Raw genomic sequence first — 16,328 nt, forward strand, 5'->3', positions numbered from 1 at the left:
AAGCTATTTTTTTTTTTTTTTTTTTTGCTTGTTTTTTCTTTGAAAATAGATCTTGTAGATAGAAGATTCAAGTCTAATTTAGAATGAATTTAAATAAATTTAGAAATTCAGTCTTTGCTAATTTAACTAATCATTCTGAAATCAGTAGAAAATTCTAAAAAATTTAGCTTATGATTTGTTAAGTTCTACTCAGCTTTAATGGAAATGAAATCTTTAAAATTTATTTAATGCAAACACCAAAAATCCAGTATTTCTCTATTTCGTTTCAATTTAATTGAATTTTATGTAAGAAATCCCTTATTTTAAATTAAGGATACGAATTCTAAATATTATATTTTATTTAAATAAAATGTTGCTGAAATTATAAAGTTTCAAAATATTATGTTAACATAATTTTCCTACCCCAAGGTTCCAAATCCAACTCCGAATTTTCTTTTATTTATTTGTTTGTGTGTCTGTTTTGAGAATAAGTTTTAATAATTTTTAATAGAAGCATCGTATCGTTCTTATTTTTGACACGCCAGTAACTTTTCTAATTGTGAAAAACGCATTAATATTTTTTTATTTATCTCTATGATAAAAATTTCTGTCATCTGAAATAATCCATCCATTATTCATTTTTCAATATTTTTTTTATTTTTGAAAATTTTGCATTTTTAATTGTTTTAAATTTTAAAACAATTTTTTTTCCATATTTATTGAAACTCTTCTTGGCGTCTAATATTTTGCATAACTTAATTTTTTCGTGACACAATTCATAGCTTATTTAATTTAGAATATAACATTCTTTTTAATTACGCACTTACTTTTGAAATATAATTTTAGTTGGATTATTTTCTATTCAAAGTTAAATTAAGATCTCTTATATTACTCCTTCTAACTTTTTCTAGTATTTATTCTATACTTACTGAAGTCCTAATTAAATTTCTGAAAGGAGATAAATGCAGAAAAAATTTTAACTAAATTCTTTTTCTTCAAAATAAACTTTTGTTTATCAAGATACCAGATTCTTATACTTGAATAACAACTGCTATACAATTATTTGTTTAGACAGTTGAAAGTCAATTAGTTTCCATTACTTTTTTCACTTCGCATTTCCCATGGTGTTTCCAAGGAGATGCTGGCGGAAAATCTAATTGTCTCCAAGTCATATTGAATTTCATTCCCCCCTTGCTTTAAATCAACAGCAAATTTCATTAATTTAATGAATTAAGAACCGGCATTATAATCAAAGCCCATTTCAACAAAACATTAACATACTCCTTTTGGCAACAACGGCAATAAAATCTTGAAACCCGATCACTTTGGCAATTTCATAGAATTTGTCAGAAAACATGACGTAAGTTTTAATCGAATCTTCACACGCAACGAAGCGGTGAAACATCACATCACAAATTATAATTAAAACTTTTTGTGAGAATTCTAAGCGAAAAATAATATCCCTTTTAAACCAGAAAGATTTTTTCCACCGCCGTGAAATATCATCACCCTCCAATTAATTCATTAACGGAGATTTTCTTTATGTTTGAACTAAAAAGACGAAGTTGGAAGAAAATGGCGGGAAAATAATTCCATTAAATTCGGTTCTCCGCGTTCTGGGTTGGAAGCGGAAGCTAATCCTGAATTACGGGAGAAGTAATTAGCGTTTTATGAGGTTTTAATTTACAAATTCCCTTACAATTAGAATAGGGGGTCTTTAAAACAAGGAAAACCTTTCGCGGTTTATTCTCTTGTATGAAAGACGAAGTGTAGTGTTTAAAAATGGTGAATATGTTTTAGTCAATTTTTAATTATGTTCAATCATAAAGTTTTATAAAGAATTTTTCACATTTTTCACAATTTTGTGGATTGGATTGTTAGTTTTAATAGCACAAGAACCAGAAATAGTTATATTGCGCCATACATATGGTCAATAAGAAAACTAAAATTGTATAAAAAGTTCAAAGAACGTACAATAAAACAAAAGATGCATAAAGTTCAATGATAAAACTGTAGAACAATACGGTGATGTGTTTGACAATAAATAATATAGAATTTTAGATGAAGTGGTAAAAACCAGTTGCTTTTAAAAACTTAAAAACGTTTTTGTGGTGATTTTCCCCCAGCAACATTCCAGTGATAAGTAATTCAAAAAACGTAAACGGTGAAGATTAAAAGGACATTCCATTAAAATAGGAAAAGCTATGCGATATCGCAATTTTGTGATAATTAAGTTTGGTACAATTGTTTCATCACTTTTTTTTTCAAACAAAGAATACCACATCAGTTCTTAAATCCATATTCTAGAAAAAATTCTGGAAAGGATAGCCAGATTTATGATTATGTGCACAAAAAAATATATAATCTAGAAGTATATTTATTGAAGTACAATTTCCACCCAAATAAATAAAAATTTAATATTTCGCGGAAATAATTATAAATTTCGCTTAATTTTTAATTAATCAAAATTTTAAAAATGTCACCCCAAGGTATAGATTTCCACCTTCCAATCTATATATGTGTCAAGTTTGGTAGCTTTGATTCAAAAGGTCTAGCCTGTAGAACGCCAACACATATTTATCTTTATTATAAGTAAAGATAAGTTATTTGCCAGGCAGTAAATTATTTGACCTAGAATTAAAGTTTAAAATGCGATTACAAATTAATTGATTAATTCTACTTCCAAATTTTTCCATGCAACTAGACTACAATTTAAAAAATTCAATTTATAATTTTTTTTTAGGAAATATTAGTGGCCAAATTATACTCGCTGTATCTTTTTACTTTCTCATTAAAATCATTAATACCAAAAATATTAATTTTGCCTTCAAATTTTTTCTGGAAATAAAAAGATTAATAGAAATAGGACTTTAAAATGGCTGTAGAAATTATCTCTACAAACACCTCGGTTCAAAGAGCTTGATTTTCGTTTGCAGTAATATAAGAAATTCATTTTAAATTCTGTTTTTACCGAAGAGATTTCTACTGAAAAGCAATGCTCCAATATTATTCAAATTATAAATGACGTGCATGAAATGTTTTGAATTCGTTTCTTTTAACAGTCAATTCCTTTAAAAAAATGAAAAGAAAAGCAAAAATCCCCCCCCCTCTCAAAAAAAAAGTGCTAAAGCCTACATAATTTCTGTGTACTTTTAAAATGTAATTTTTTTGTTTATTTATTAATTATTTTTTTTACTCTGATAAATAGTTAATAAATTTTCTATGCATTTTAAATATTCCTCATTCACTTTACTATGTTTTGTTGAAAGTACTATGGTGAACTTGACGTTTATCTCGTGGCTATACGGTTAAGGCTTTTTTGTGAATTTACTAGTGAGAATTCATAACTATATCATTAATACGCTTCTAATAATGCACAGATATTGAATAATTAAAAAACATATTTCTTTCAATTATCCTTTCTACTTATTTGTACTACTTTTCAAAGTAAATTTTAGAACAAGCGAGAAAATTCGGATTCGTTCGTAGAAATAATTCTAAATTATGTTGAAAACTTGCGTTTCTTACTTCATAACTATCATCTACATACAACATAAAAATTCGAATTGTATTAAATATGGAAAAATAATTAGCAATATTTAAATTCTTACATTCCCAATTTTTCAAATTTTTGAACTTAAATACTTTTATTTTTTTTGAAGACTGACATTTGTTATCAAGTTTCCACTCATTTCTTCATATATATACTAGAGCTCTGATCGTTTATACAATTGTGTGCTTTTATAAAAATACAATAATTTAACATTTTCAGAAAATTTAATTAGTTAATAGATCAATTTAATTAAATTTTGATTTCAAGTAAGTGACATCACCAGTAGTGAATTTAAGGGGGGGGGTATTTTAAGATTCAAAAATACTGAATTAAGAAATGTATTAAAGACTATTATAAAAAAATTATTATAAGCCTTTCTTTTTGAATTAAGAAATAGAAAATAATTTTGCAATCAAAGTACGAGCAAAAGAATAAAATCACAAAGCCTTGAAACGCTGAAAGTAATACAATAAAAAAATAATAATACAATGAAAATCATAAGAAACAATTTCAATTCATTAGAAATTCAAATATATTATTTTAGTGATTAAAATTCAAATTTGCTTAAAATATTTCTGGCAGGAATCAAGTTTTCGCTGATTTGTTTTGAGGTCCACATCTAAGCAATTTGTTTACTTTAATAAATAAAAAAATCTCGAACTGAATAAAAAAAAATTATTATAAATAATTTTTGAAATAAAAAAAGGACGAATAATATAAAAGTTAGTGAAATTCTTCGACTCCCATATCTCCTTCATTTTGCGATCAAGCCTGCGAGCTGAATATTATTCTTTTTCCCTTCTTATTACTGTTCATGGTGGAGGAGGGAACACTATTTGAAATCCTCCAATGTATTGATTTCAGAGAAAAAAGTTGAACAGAGAAATTATTTACTTAAACAACGCAAACCTTTTATAAATATCTTCTATTAACTAAATTAAGTTATAAATTATTTTAAATATTAATTTGTTACATTTCTGAAAAAAAGGCAAGTCAATACTCTTGACTTGTATTTTGTTTCATTTAAATACTTTTGACTTGCTCGTATATAAAGTACTGCAAACGTCAAAAAATTCGAACTCCATATTTTGAAGAATTTCCTCCTTGAATTCGAGAAACACGTTTTCGGAAAATATCCGTCTATGATATGGATAACTCAAAAACGCCTTAAGCTAGACGGTTGAAATTTGCTATTTGGCTTTGGTCACCAAATTTATAGATTTTCAACACATTTTGAGCAAAATACGTTCAGTGGAAGTCTGTCCGTCTGGCTGTTAAAAAGATAAGTTAACACGATAATTACAAACTAAGAGAGTAGATTAATAAAATTCGGTACACAAATTTAATATCTATGGATTAGATACGTGTCAAATTTTGAGCCAAATCGGTTTGAGGGTTGACCGTCTATCGGTCTGTACTTTCAGAAACACGCAAAGCCGATAACTTTAAAACGCAGTGACTTAAATATATAAAATTTCATAAGTGATTTTGTGACTACAAATGTAGCTCTTTGTCGTATTTTGGTTTCAATCGGTTGTGAAGAACGCGTCTAAAATAAAAGTTTATATTATAGCTTTCATATACTATTAAAAAGCATGATAGGGATTAATCGCCAGAAAACTCGCCAAGGATGACACGATAGATTGAATAGAAATAGCAAATTCATGCCAAAGCTTAATATTTCGTAACTATTGTACACCAATGCCATGCAAGGCATGCTCTGGTATAATACCCTTATTAGACTATGTGCGAAGAAGTTGAAAGTTTTGGGCAGACCACTCTCCCTTTTTTTTTTAAACAAACAATTTATTGATTTCTGAATCTCTTCTCCCACTATTTTGTTTTTCAACTCATTTTGTACATTAGAATTACTTTTCTCATTTCTCACAATATAAAATTAATCAATCTTGCTTGATAATAGTTTGTTTTTATTCCATTTTGAACTGTTCCATTCTAGCATTTTTAAATTAACTTGAATTAAGTAACTGTTTTTTTTTTCATTATAATTAATATAATCTTTATGAACAAATGAGAAAAAAAATTCTGTTCATGTAACTATATTATGAAAACAAAGCAGATTTCATTCAAAATTTATTAAATCTTCTTAAATCATCCATTATATCCATTTTGCTAGCAATTTAATAATTCTCAATACAAACTGCATCTTAAAATATATTACTTTATTATCGTATTACATATTATTACATTTTTTCAAACTTATTACTACATATTTATACAGATCAATTTCAAGTTTATTTATAGCAAATTAATTCACACGAATTAGTTTCATTTCCTTGTTTCACAATGCAAGATATTAAACACTGATTTGATTTTATCACAGATAACTCTTGAGACAAATAATATTAATAACAAATTTTAAAGCCAGAATTACTGATCGCACATCGAACTTTAACTCCGGAAGAAATATTCAGAACAGTTATATTGGACGATTTTTCATTGCAACCTTCAAACACAAGTTCCAATTTCTTTGTAACCAAATTTCGCCACGCAGCAGGAAGGAGTGATCTATCATAACTAGGAGATGAAACAAGATTTCGTTTTGTTATTATCACAGGGAGATTACAATTTTTGATTATGTTTTTCAGTAAAGAAATCACAACACACATAGAGTCTGGAATCTTTGCAGTTGGATACGACATTCTCATTTTGCTTGACCAGTAAAATGACATAATTCCATCGATCATTAAAACATATTTTTGATTTTGTGCAAGTTCAAGATACTTCAAACTACAAATGAACTCATCACAATTGGTACATTTAAGGATGTCTAGTAACTTCAATCTTTCATTAATAAAAGTTGAAATGTCTGTGATATTGACAGAAATATTATTTGCCACAAGAAGATAGCGCAGCCGCCTTTCCAGTATTTTCATAAGTCTGAAGAGATTGAAGTGAAGATCGTTGTTGATCAGCATAACTTTCTTATTTAAACCTTCCAAGTCAAGACCCTTCCATGGAGTGTCTGGTAAAATGCAGTGCACAATCAAATGATACAGCAGTTCTGTTTTTCCACTTCCTGGTCCACCAGCTATCTCCACTACATCTTGAGTTGTTAACTGTGGAAGAAGGTGTTCCTCCAGAGGAATATAGCATTTATTTTGTTCAATTCTTGAGAACAGCTAATAAAAAAAAATAATTGATTCAGTAAAAAATATTGATTAATTGATCAATTTTTTTAAAAAAATTGCTTTGAAATTTAAAAATAGTATTTAGATTATTAGTTTAGTTAGGGAAAATTAGTGTTCAAATAATTAGTTTAGGTAGGCCTACCTTAAAGGAACTTTGGGGATGGACCTGAAAATGGTTAGATGGCAAAGACTGATTAATTGATCAATTTTTTAAAAAAATTTCTTTGAAATTTAAAAATGGTATTTGCATTATTAGTTTAGTTCGGGAAAAATTAATTATTAGTTTAGGCAGGCCCACCTAAAAGCTTTATAAAAACTTTGGGGATGGAGCTCATATGGTTAGATAGCAAGGATTGATTAAGTGATAATTTTTTTTAAAAAATTTGCTTTGAAACTTTTTAAAAACTTTTAGCATACACATGTAAAAAAAAAAAAAAAAAAGTTGAGTTAAACTGGGTCTCCAATGAGTAATCTATTTTATTATTTTCTTAATGTTTAAATTATTTGTTTAGATAGGCCCACACCTCAAAAGCTCATAATGGTTACACACACACACACACACACACACACACACACACACACACACACACACACACACACACACACACACACACACACACACACACACACACACACACACACACACACACACACACACACACACACACACACACACACACACACACACACACACACACACACACACACACACACACACACACACACACACACACACACACACACACACACACACACACACACACACACACACACACACACACACACACACACACACACACACACACACACACACACACACACACACACACACACACACACACACACACACACACACACACACACACACACACACACACACACACACACACACACACACACACACACACACACACACACACACACACACACACACACACACACACACACACACACACACACACACACACACACACACACACACACACACACACACACACACACACACACACACACACACACACACACACACACACACACACACACACACACACACACACACACACACACACACACACACACACACACACACACACACACACACACACACACACACACACACACACACACACACACACACACACACACACACACACACACACACACACACACACACACACACACACTATGAAGCTTCTGTAAGTTATATTTTTCCAAAACAAGATCAACAACATTAAATAAATAGATATATCTTCCATTAGAACAAGGCAGATAAAATGATCATAAAATTTGCTATATGTCAATTTCAGAAAATTTTTCCCCTTAAATTATGTTAAATATTTGCACTGTTCTGAAAAATATTTTACATCATATTATCTGAAAGTGACTATAACTATTTATTTAACTTTTTTAGCAATAAAATTGAGTAATCATTATACTTTTCTGACTTGTTACTATGATCAATTTATTCTATGAGACAATGGGTAAAATTATCATAGATGGAAAAAATGAAATGTCATAAAAATACAGTTATATCATTAAGAAAAATTGAGAAATAGACATTAAAGCTTTATTAAACATATTAACTAAAAAATCTTAACAATTGAATCTAAATATTAGAAATTAAATTCATAATATCCTATAGTATAAAACATTAGTTGAAGTAGTATTTAGATGATCTGTTCCCTTTCTCTTTCATCTACAACTTTTTTTTGATAAATATGTTTTTTACAAAAAGGAAATTTAATAAATATTACTAGAAATCTTCTACTTACAAAATATGACCAACAAAATTTATCATTAGCCTTTTGCCATAATACCTGACCAGTACCCAAAGGGATGCTATGGCATTTTCATCTTTCATTCTATCTTTGACTTTTATCTGAATTACAGTACTATGTTTTACTACAACCATAGTTTTTGGAGAAAAGCATGCTTTCTTCATTTTATGCTCTGAATGCTCTTTGAGAAGACGGATTGTAACCATATCTGCAACTCACTTGTTATTGCTTTTTCTGTTTTTACTTAATGCTGAAAGAGATAATGAAGGAAAAAAAAATTGTGCCAGTTTTAATGTTTTCAGAATAGGTACAATAGTTTTTGAAACAGCAGAAATTTCATCAGCTTCCTTTAAAACTGAGGAAGTTTCCACTGCTTCCATTGAAGCTGAAGGAGGTGTGTTGTGTGACACTTGCACTACTATTTGGTTCTTAACTTCAGCTTTATTGAATAGGTGGAGTTCACAACCTTGACAGCCCTTCTGAGCATTTTGGGAAGATAATTTTTTGGTCAGCTACTTTGAAAAGGAAGAAAAAACAACTTTAGAAACCTTCTGTAATTCGCTCTCATGAAACCATTTTTCTTTTAATTTATTTCTCTCTTTTTCTTCAAAGGTGCAAACAATTCAAGGTGCAAATTGCAAAACATTTTAAAATTACATCTGATTATGTCTGATGAATATAAAATATGTGAACACTAAGAAGTTAAAAACGATGAAATATCCATGATATAAGAAGTTTACAGTCTATAGCTGTAAGGAGATAATCTGATGCTTCATAATGTTTAAACAATTTAGAAAAGTATTTAAGCATTTTAATTGAATTGTTGCTCATTTAAATGAATATATATATATATATATATTTCTAAAATAAAAATAATCAAACTCTAAGTTTAGAATTATGTTCCTTGGGAATAAGAATAGTATAAGAAATTTTCAGAAACAGTAAACAATAAAAATGATAGAATAAAGTAAACTTCTCGGTAAAGTCTCAGAGACAGAGCCAAACATAAAATCAGAAGTATACCTATTCATTCTAAAATAATGTTGCCAAATAAAAAAAAAATGTAATTAAAAAATATTGCATTATGATCAAATAGTCCAAAAAAAAGTCAATATCCACCCCCCCCCCCCAAAAAAATCTGTTTTCTGTTGACTATGTTCATTTTACCCCAGCTTACACAATACATATTCATTGCTTAATTTAGTGTATATAAAGGACTAATAACATTTACTATCAATCTAACTGCCCTAAATAGTATATTTGATATTCTTCCTGATTTTTAAAGAGATACCAATAAAACAGAGAAAAGATTTGTAAACATTTTTTTAAAAGGTAATTCAGAACGCATCCTATGAAATACAAAGTTAATAATTTGAAGTGGTGGGGGTTAGGATATTTCTTCATCTTGAATATTACAAATTGATAATAATAATAATAAAAAAAAACTTTACTGGCAGCTTTTTTTAGTCACCAAAGTGAATTATCCTTATTCATTTTTAATTCTTTTGTCCTTCATATTTAGAATAAATAGTGTATACATTGCAGAAATATAACAAAGCAAATGATAAAGAATATTTGTAATTTCAAGAATAGAAGAGATAAATTTTAAAAGCCTATCAATGACAGACTCGAAAAAATCTGGCAAACTTTAAACTTCAAATAAGAATCTCAATTTTATATACAAACACACAGAGTTAAATATTATACATGTATGCTAGAAGGCACTGTTTAAACTTAGTGAAATCGACAATTCCAATCATTATTATACAAACCAAAAACAAACTAAAAAAAATAAACAAAAGAGTTAAATTGTACAAAATGATAAGATATTTGATATGCATTTAGTATTGTGAGACAATTAATGGGAGTAGATGAGCAATGATGTATCTATGTTTACTGCAGTTAACAGGTTTTCTTGGAATATGTTTTATCAATTTCATATCTATTTTGCAATGCACATGATCTCCAGAAAAAAGAGTTCATCCAGCATATATAAGAATATTTTAATGAAGTTATTCCGATGAACTAACTACCTACTCTCATGGTTTTCGAATTTGTATATGATTTATTTACTCTTGTGCAGATCCCTTAAGTCTTATATATTTAATATTTAAGACATCCAATAAGGACATTTATTTAAATTTTTGAAGCATAGCATATGTCTATGCTAAATTTGTTGGGGCAAAGCACACGTCTGTTGCAGTCTTGGAATGTTTAAATGCATTGGCTAATCTCCATATTATTTTTACAAGACATATTCATGCAAATGTCACTAATTTTGAGCATATTTTGTAAAATTTTATAAGCATCAATAAATTAATTATCTTATATAAAAAATGTTTGAAGTTATGTGTTTATATTTATTGTGAATTCCTATCATCCCTTCTTGGCTTTTTTACTAACATATTCCTATATGAAACTCAATTTTCTTGATAAATTAAATTTGCTTTTAGTTTGCCAGAATAAATAAATTTTAGAAATTTAAAAAACAGCAATGCAACTGACCAAACGGCAATAAAGAGGAAATCCAAAAAATGCAACTTGAAATAATGCAAGAAGGAAAAGACATGCAAAAAAGTATAAATTAAATAATCAATGTACAAATAGTCTTTTCTCAAAGACATTTTAAGAAGCAAGTTGCCATGGACAAATTTAAATATAAACAGGGCAACAAGCATAAGAGAAAAACTAGTGCTTTATTGTAAATATATCTCAAGAGCATAGTTTTGTAATCATTTCTTTAATGCTCAATAAACCTTTTCAGCTTATCTCAGATATATTATTAGCTTTTTATTTTTTTATAGGTATTTCATTGACATATCATAATTGGTGATTCATAGTTTGCTTATGTGCATCAGTGTCATTGATACAACAAGCATTTTATTTTGTGTTGAAGATTTGGATGTGGAAGAAATTTGAAATCTGGAACCTTATTTTTTCAGATGAATATTTCTCTGTAATTTGGCATCTTTTACAGTTATTTTCTTTGACACTTTATTTTAGATTCATTATTTGTCATAGATTTTTCCTAAGAATTTCTGCTCTGTAATTCTCTGTGGCTGAATTCATGTTTTTAAAGAGATTTGTGCCCACTTATTTTTAAATAGCTCTTATTTTTATGCAATTTAAACAGCAGGTTTCTTTTGAAACATATACTCATACTTCTAAGCCTGAATGACAAACAAGTTCTGTACTTAAGTCTATTAGTTTCAAAAGTGATGATCGAGTTCATGATATTAAAATTCAACTCACCTTAAGGTCCATAAAAACTAGTGAGCATGGTACATGTACATGCACTTTTTGATATTAATGTTGTAGTGGATTGTTATGAGTGAGGATAGATCCTGGGACCATGTGGTTCACAGCTGAGTAACAAGACCACAAGACAAAAGCAATTACCCATGTTTCATAGCTGTTATCTGGCTTATAAGCTTTTCACCACAGTACTCTCCCTCCAGTGAGTCGGAGGTGAGACGAACAATATGGCTGTTGAGAGGTGATGTATTATTTAGCTGTTGATCTAATGCGTATGTACCCATTTGAGTAGCGCCAAGCGTATATGGGTGAGTGGTTGCTGATGCACCAAGTGAGTCTAACGACTTTTGTGTTGCTGCGTCAAGTGAGTGACGACTTTGGATTGCTGTGTCAAATGAATCTGACGACTTTGGGTTGCTGTGGGTAGATGGTGCCACAATAGCTGTACGAAGGTTGAAGTTTCATCATCGGAGGTCACCAATGTGGCAAATTGTTATGAGTGAGGATAAAACCTGGGATCTTGTGGTTCGCAGCCGAGTAACAAGACCACAAGACAAAAGAATTGTCTGTGTTTCATAGCTGTTATCTGGCTTATAAGCTTTCTCCCACAATGCCAGAAATTTTTAATTTCCTTCTACCAATTGCCCTTCTGCTGTGGCTGCTGTAAACTGGTATCTGGATACTTATGTACATCTAAGTCATAAGCACCTCTTTCTGCTATACTAATGACATTTGTTGCCAGATCAGAAAACCTTTTCAATAACGTTAAAGAAAGAGAATGTTTCCAACTAACAATTGCCAATACAGATTGCAACTGCAAATTATCCAAGGGCATCTTCTTCTGTAAGTGGAAAGTTTTTAACAAAATCTCCCATTAATACAAATATTGTAGAAAAATTATTTCTTTGGTAATAAATTGCATTAAAATTAGAGGGAAAAGATAAGAGGTCTGAAAAAAAAAGCAGAAAGCCGCACATCCACAGAAGAAATCACATCCCATATTTTTAAAAAAAGCTAGATTTTTAAATATCCTATCATTTCTAGATTTATTAAACCATCTATTAGAAGTCTTGTGGGACAAATTATTAAAAATTTCATGATTTATAATAACATTTCAAAAATAAATTTGTTATTGACATAAATATTTCCTTGCCACAGTGTGTGTGTACAGATAATTATTTGGTTATAAAAGTAACATACAGTGTAATAAGGAGAATGCCAATTCTAATGAAACAGAAATTAGATTCTTCAAATATGGAGAAGTTATGATTGGATAAGGCTAAAAAATTAAGTAAACTAGTAGGAATGCTCTCCCTAAAATTTTCCTACATTATCTCTAATAAAAGTACTACCCCCCTTTGACTACATGAAATTTTAGACATTTGGTGAGGTCATAAATGCTTCGCATGGCACTGGAGAACGATAAACACAAAATACTAATCTTTTGCATAAATATAGCATTTTTTACTGAATTTATTGCAAGATCCTTGCATTTTTTTTTCTTTTTTTTTGGAAAATAATCTTTAACATTTAGCAACACCTACTCAGAAATCAAATTTGTATTCGACTCAAAATTCGACACAGGACTACAACTGTAGTAATAAAATTACATATCAAATTTCATATATTTTAAGCCATTGCATTTTTTGAGTTATCATGTTTACATACATGATGACAGATATTCAACCTCTTGACAGATTTGGTTATCATTCATATTGCCAAACTTGATATGTATCTACATTTTAGATGTTAAAACAGTGTATCAGATTTTATCTACCAAACTCACTTTATTTTGTAATAAGTGCATTATCTTATTTTCAGACAGCTGTATATACTTCCTCTAAATGATGATGACAGATTTTTGCTCAAAATTTGACAGAAATTTTTTGTAAAGACCATATACCAAATTTTATCAGTCTAGTTCAAATCCTTTTTCAGTTATTTTTGTCACAGACAAACATAATGTCAAAAATTTAAAGAAAGTTTGGAGTTCAAATTTTTTTGACAATTCAACACATTTTTTTTAAAATTTGGCATGCCAGAAAATAAAAAGATGCAAGACATAGAAAAACTTAACTACAAAAAAAAAAGTTTCTAAGTCTAAACATTAATATCAAATTAACAAAATTGAGCAACAGAATATAAATACTGTGAGATTTACACTAACAAATGAAACTACCAATCAAGTTATGAATGAAGATCCATTACAAATATATATAGACATGTATTATATATGAAATGTTATATTATTATGAATTATACATGAAAAATATAATAGATATGTACTTAATTTTAGTTGCTAAAAGTAAGCTTTCATAAGTTGGAAAAAGAAATTTCAAGTCCATTGGCATTTCTGCTTTTATTTTCCCAATTTTGGCTTTTTCTCTCCTTCATTCTCCCAAAATCAGTTTGGTTCATGGAAGTGTAATATAATTCATGAAATGCCTGCCAATATATATATACATGTGTGTGTGTATATACAAGTGTGTAGCATAAATTTGCAGACGTGTGGCAAAAAGCAGATAAATTTGAAATAAACAATTTGTTTTTTCACAGGATACCATGGTTTATATACCGGAGGGATTGGTGATATGCATATTTACTTTATAACACAAGAGCAAAGAGTAGAAACTTTCTTTTTGGGCTTTTACTGAGAGACTCTTTTTGACATGTGCTGATTTAGTAATGTCGTTAGTGTTAGGGATTTTTATCTCTTTGCTCGAAGCAAAAGAAACAAAAGGCCAGCAATATTTTTAAGGCATAGTTACAAACAGTTAAATAGAAATTGGGATTTGTATCAAGAAATAACAGAAAATTCTAAAATAATATAGGCAAATTTAAAATAAAAATTAGGAAAATCAGGATTTAAATTAAGAGATATCATTATATATATATGTACAATTCCAATGAAAGTACTATTTTAAATAAAATTAGGTTCATAGCTACCTGGGCTGCAGTTTCACATATGAATGATGCCATTAACCTGAAAGCAAAATAATTGTAAGTATCAATTTTAAAGACAATTATTATTACAGCTAAATATATATATAAAAAATAGAAATGAATATAATTTTTAAAGACTTTGTGATTTTACAAAACATTTTTTTTATATATATATTTAAGCATGTTTTTTAATAAGAATACAATGATATGCAAGAATTTTGAATGAATATGAAACAAGAATTCCAGAACACCAAAGTTATGCTCAGAAATCATTATTAAAGTAGTAGAAATATTTTGTGTTAAAATCCAAATTGCCACAGACATTCATACAAAAAATAAGGAAATGTGCAAATTATTGAATTAATCTTCTTTCCTTTAATACTAATCACTATTGAGAAAGCAGATTTCCGGTAAACAAGTAATATTTCTGAGAAGATTCTGTAAAGTACTGTTAATAGTATATTAACAATAAAATTAAAAATATACTATTAACATATAAAAAAATAACAAATTTTATAATGCTTTAGTTTAGGAATTAGATTATAGTGTCATATTTAATGAATAATAGATATAAATGTTAAAAAATAGCAATGGGGCAGGCCTTAAACAATTTAAGCAAAATTTAATTAAATAAAATTTTGTTCAGTACTTAAAAATAATTCTTCAGCAGAATATAATTTAAAGTTTCTGCATTATTTAACACTTTTGAATTCAAATTAACATTATGAAATTAATTTTTCTTATGAAATTCCCAAATTTACATTTTTTTTCGCATTGTAAAAGAGAATTAAATTAAAAAATAATTGAGAGAATGTCAAATGAAAACCAAATAATAAAGCGGAAATTACATACTAGAATATAGAACAGAAACATATACGTATTACAAATAAAAAAATAAAACTTTGAAAGCTTATATATATTTAATTACTATAAAAACAATATAAAAGACGCCACATTAATACAAATCAACATATTTTAACTAACAATTACCTTGCAGTTTTTTTATAAAGTTCCTTAATTTAAGAATAATTTATTCTTAAATTATATGGGAAAAAATAAATGACTTATTATCTTTATAATTATATGGGAAAAAATAAATGACTTATTATCTTTATAGGTCCTCCATTTTGCCAAAATAATTATCATTAAAAACCGATGAAATTGAATTATATGCAGCATAATGTTGACATTTTTCGAAAAAATTGGCGCGGAATTCCATTAAATCAGCATTTTATAATGTAAATAAAGAAAAGACGTAAACATGACATAAATGAGAATCGTTAACCGGAGGACGCTTGAACCCCCCATTTGAAGTTGAAAGAGGGGAGCAGTGGGGGGAAGCAGCACTGGAGGACGGATTTCATTCCGGTAGTGATGGAAATGGGGGAATCGATGTATGGTTGCTTACGGAAAAGCTTTTTTCGCCAAAATTTGAAAATTTATTTACCCGCCAAGAATGAAGCGCATTTTTGGAATGTATAGGGTGGAGTGTGGACGAATGTCGGTTGGATCTATGATGAAGGCAGACCTTATTTATGCACGATCTTTTTTAATAAAAGAATAATACCGTGTTATAATATATTTATTTTTGCTCATAATTAAGTTTTATGAATCTAATTTTTGACTAGAAATTAATGTTGACTATGGCTGGGAACTTGGGAAAGCTGAATT

The 16,328-nt window shown here is 28.8% G+C and overlaps 1 protein-coding gene across 1 annotated transcript; it reads right to left on the bottom strand.

The window, feature by feature from the left end:
- Positions 1–5,726: 5,726 nt before the first annotated feature.
- Positions 5,727–15,926, bottom strand: LOC129972441 (DNA repair protein XRCC2-like). Its single transcript, XM_056086579.1, has 4 exons — positions 15,735–15,926; positions 15,648–15,696; positions 14,661–14,697; positions 5,727–6,672 (listed from the first exon to the last, which is right to left on the bottom strand). Exons 3-4 carry the CDS (start codon positions 14,691–14,693, stop codon positions 5,896–5,898), a joined length of 810 nt encoding a protein of 269 aa, XP_055942554.1. The 5' UTR covers positions 14,694–14,697; positions 15,648–15,696; positions 15,735–15,926; the 3' UTR covers positions 5,727–5,895.
- Positions 15,927–16,328: the final 402 nt, after the last annotated feature.

This window comes from Argiope bruennichi, chromosome 6 (assembly GCF_947563725.1).
Source record: "Argiope bruennichi chromosome 6, qqArgBrue1.1, whole genome shotgun sequence".
NCBI classification, from domain to species: domain Eukaryota; kingdom Metazoa; phylum Arthropoda; class Arachnida; order Araneae; family Araneidae; genus Argiope; species Argiope bruennichi.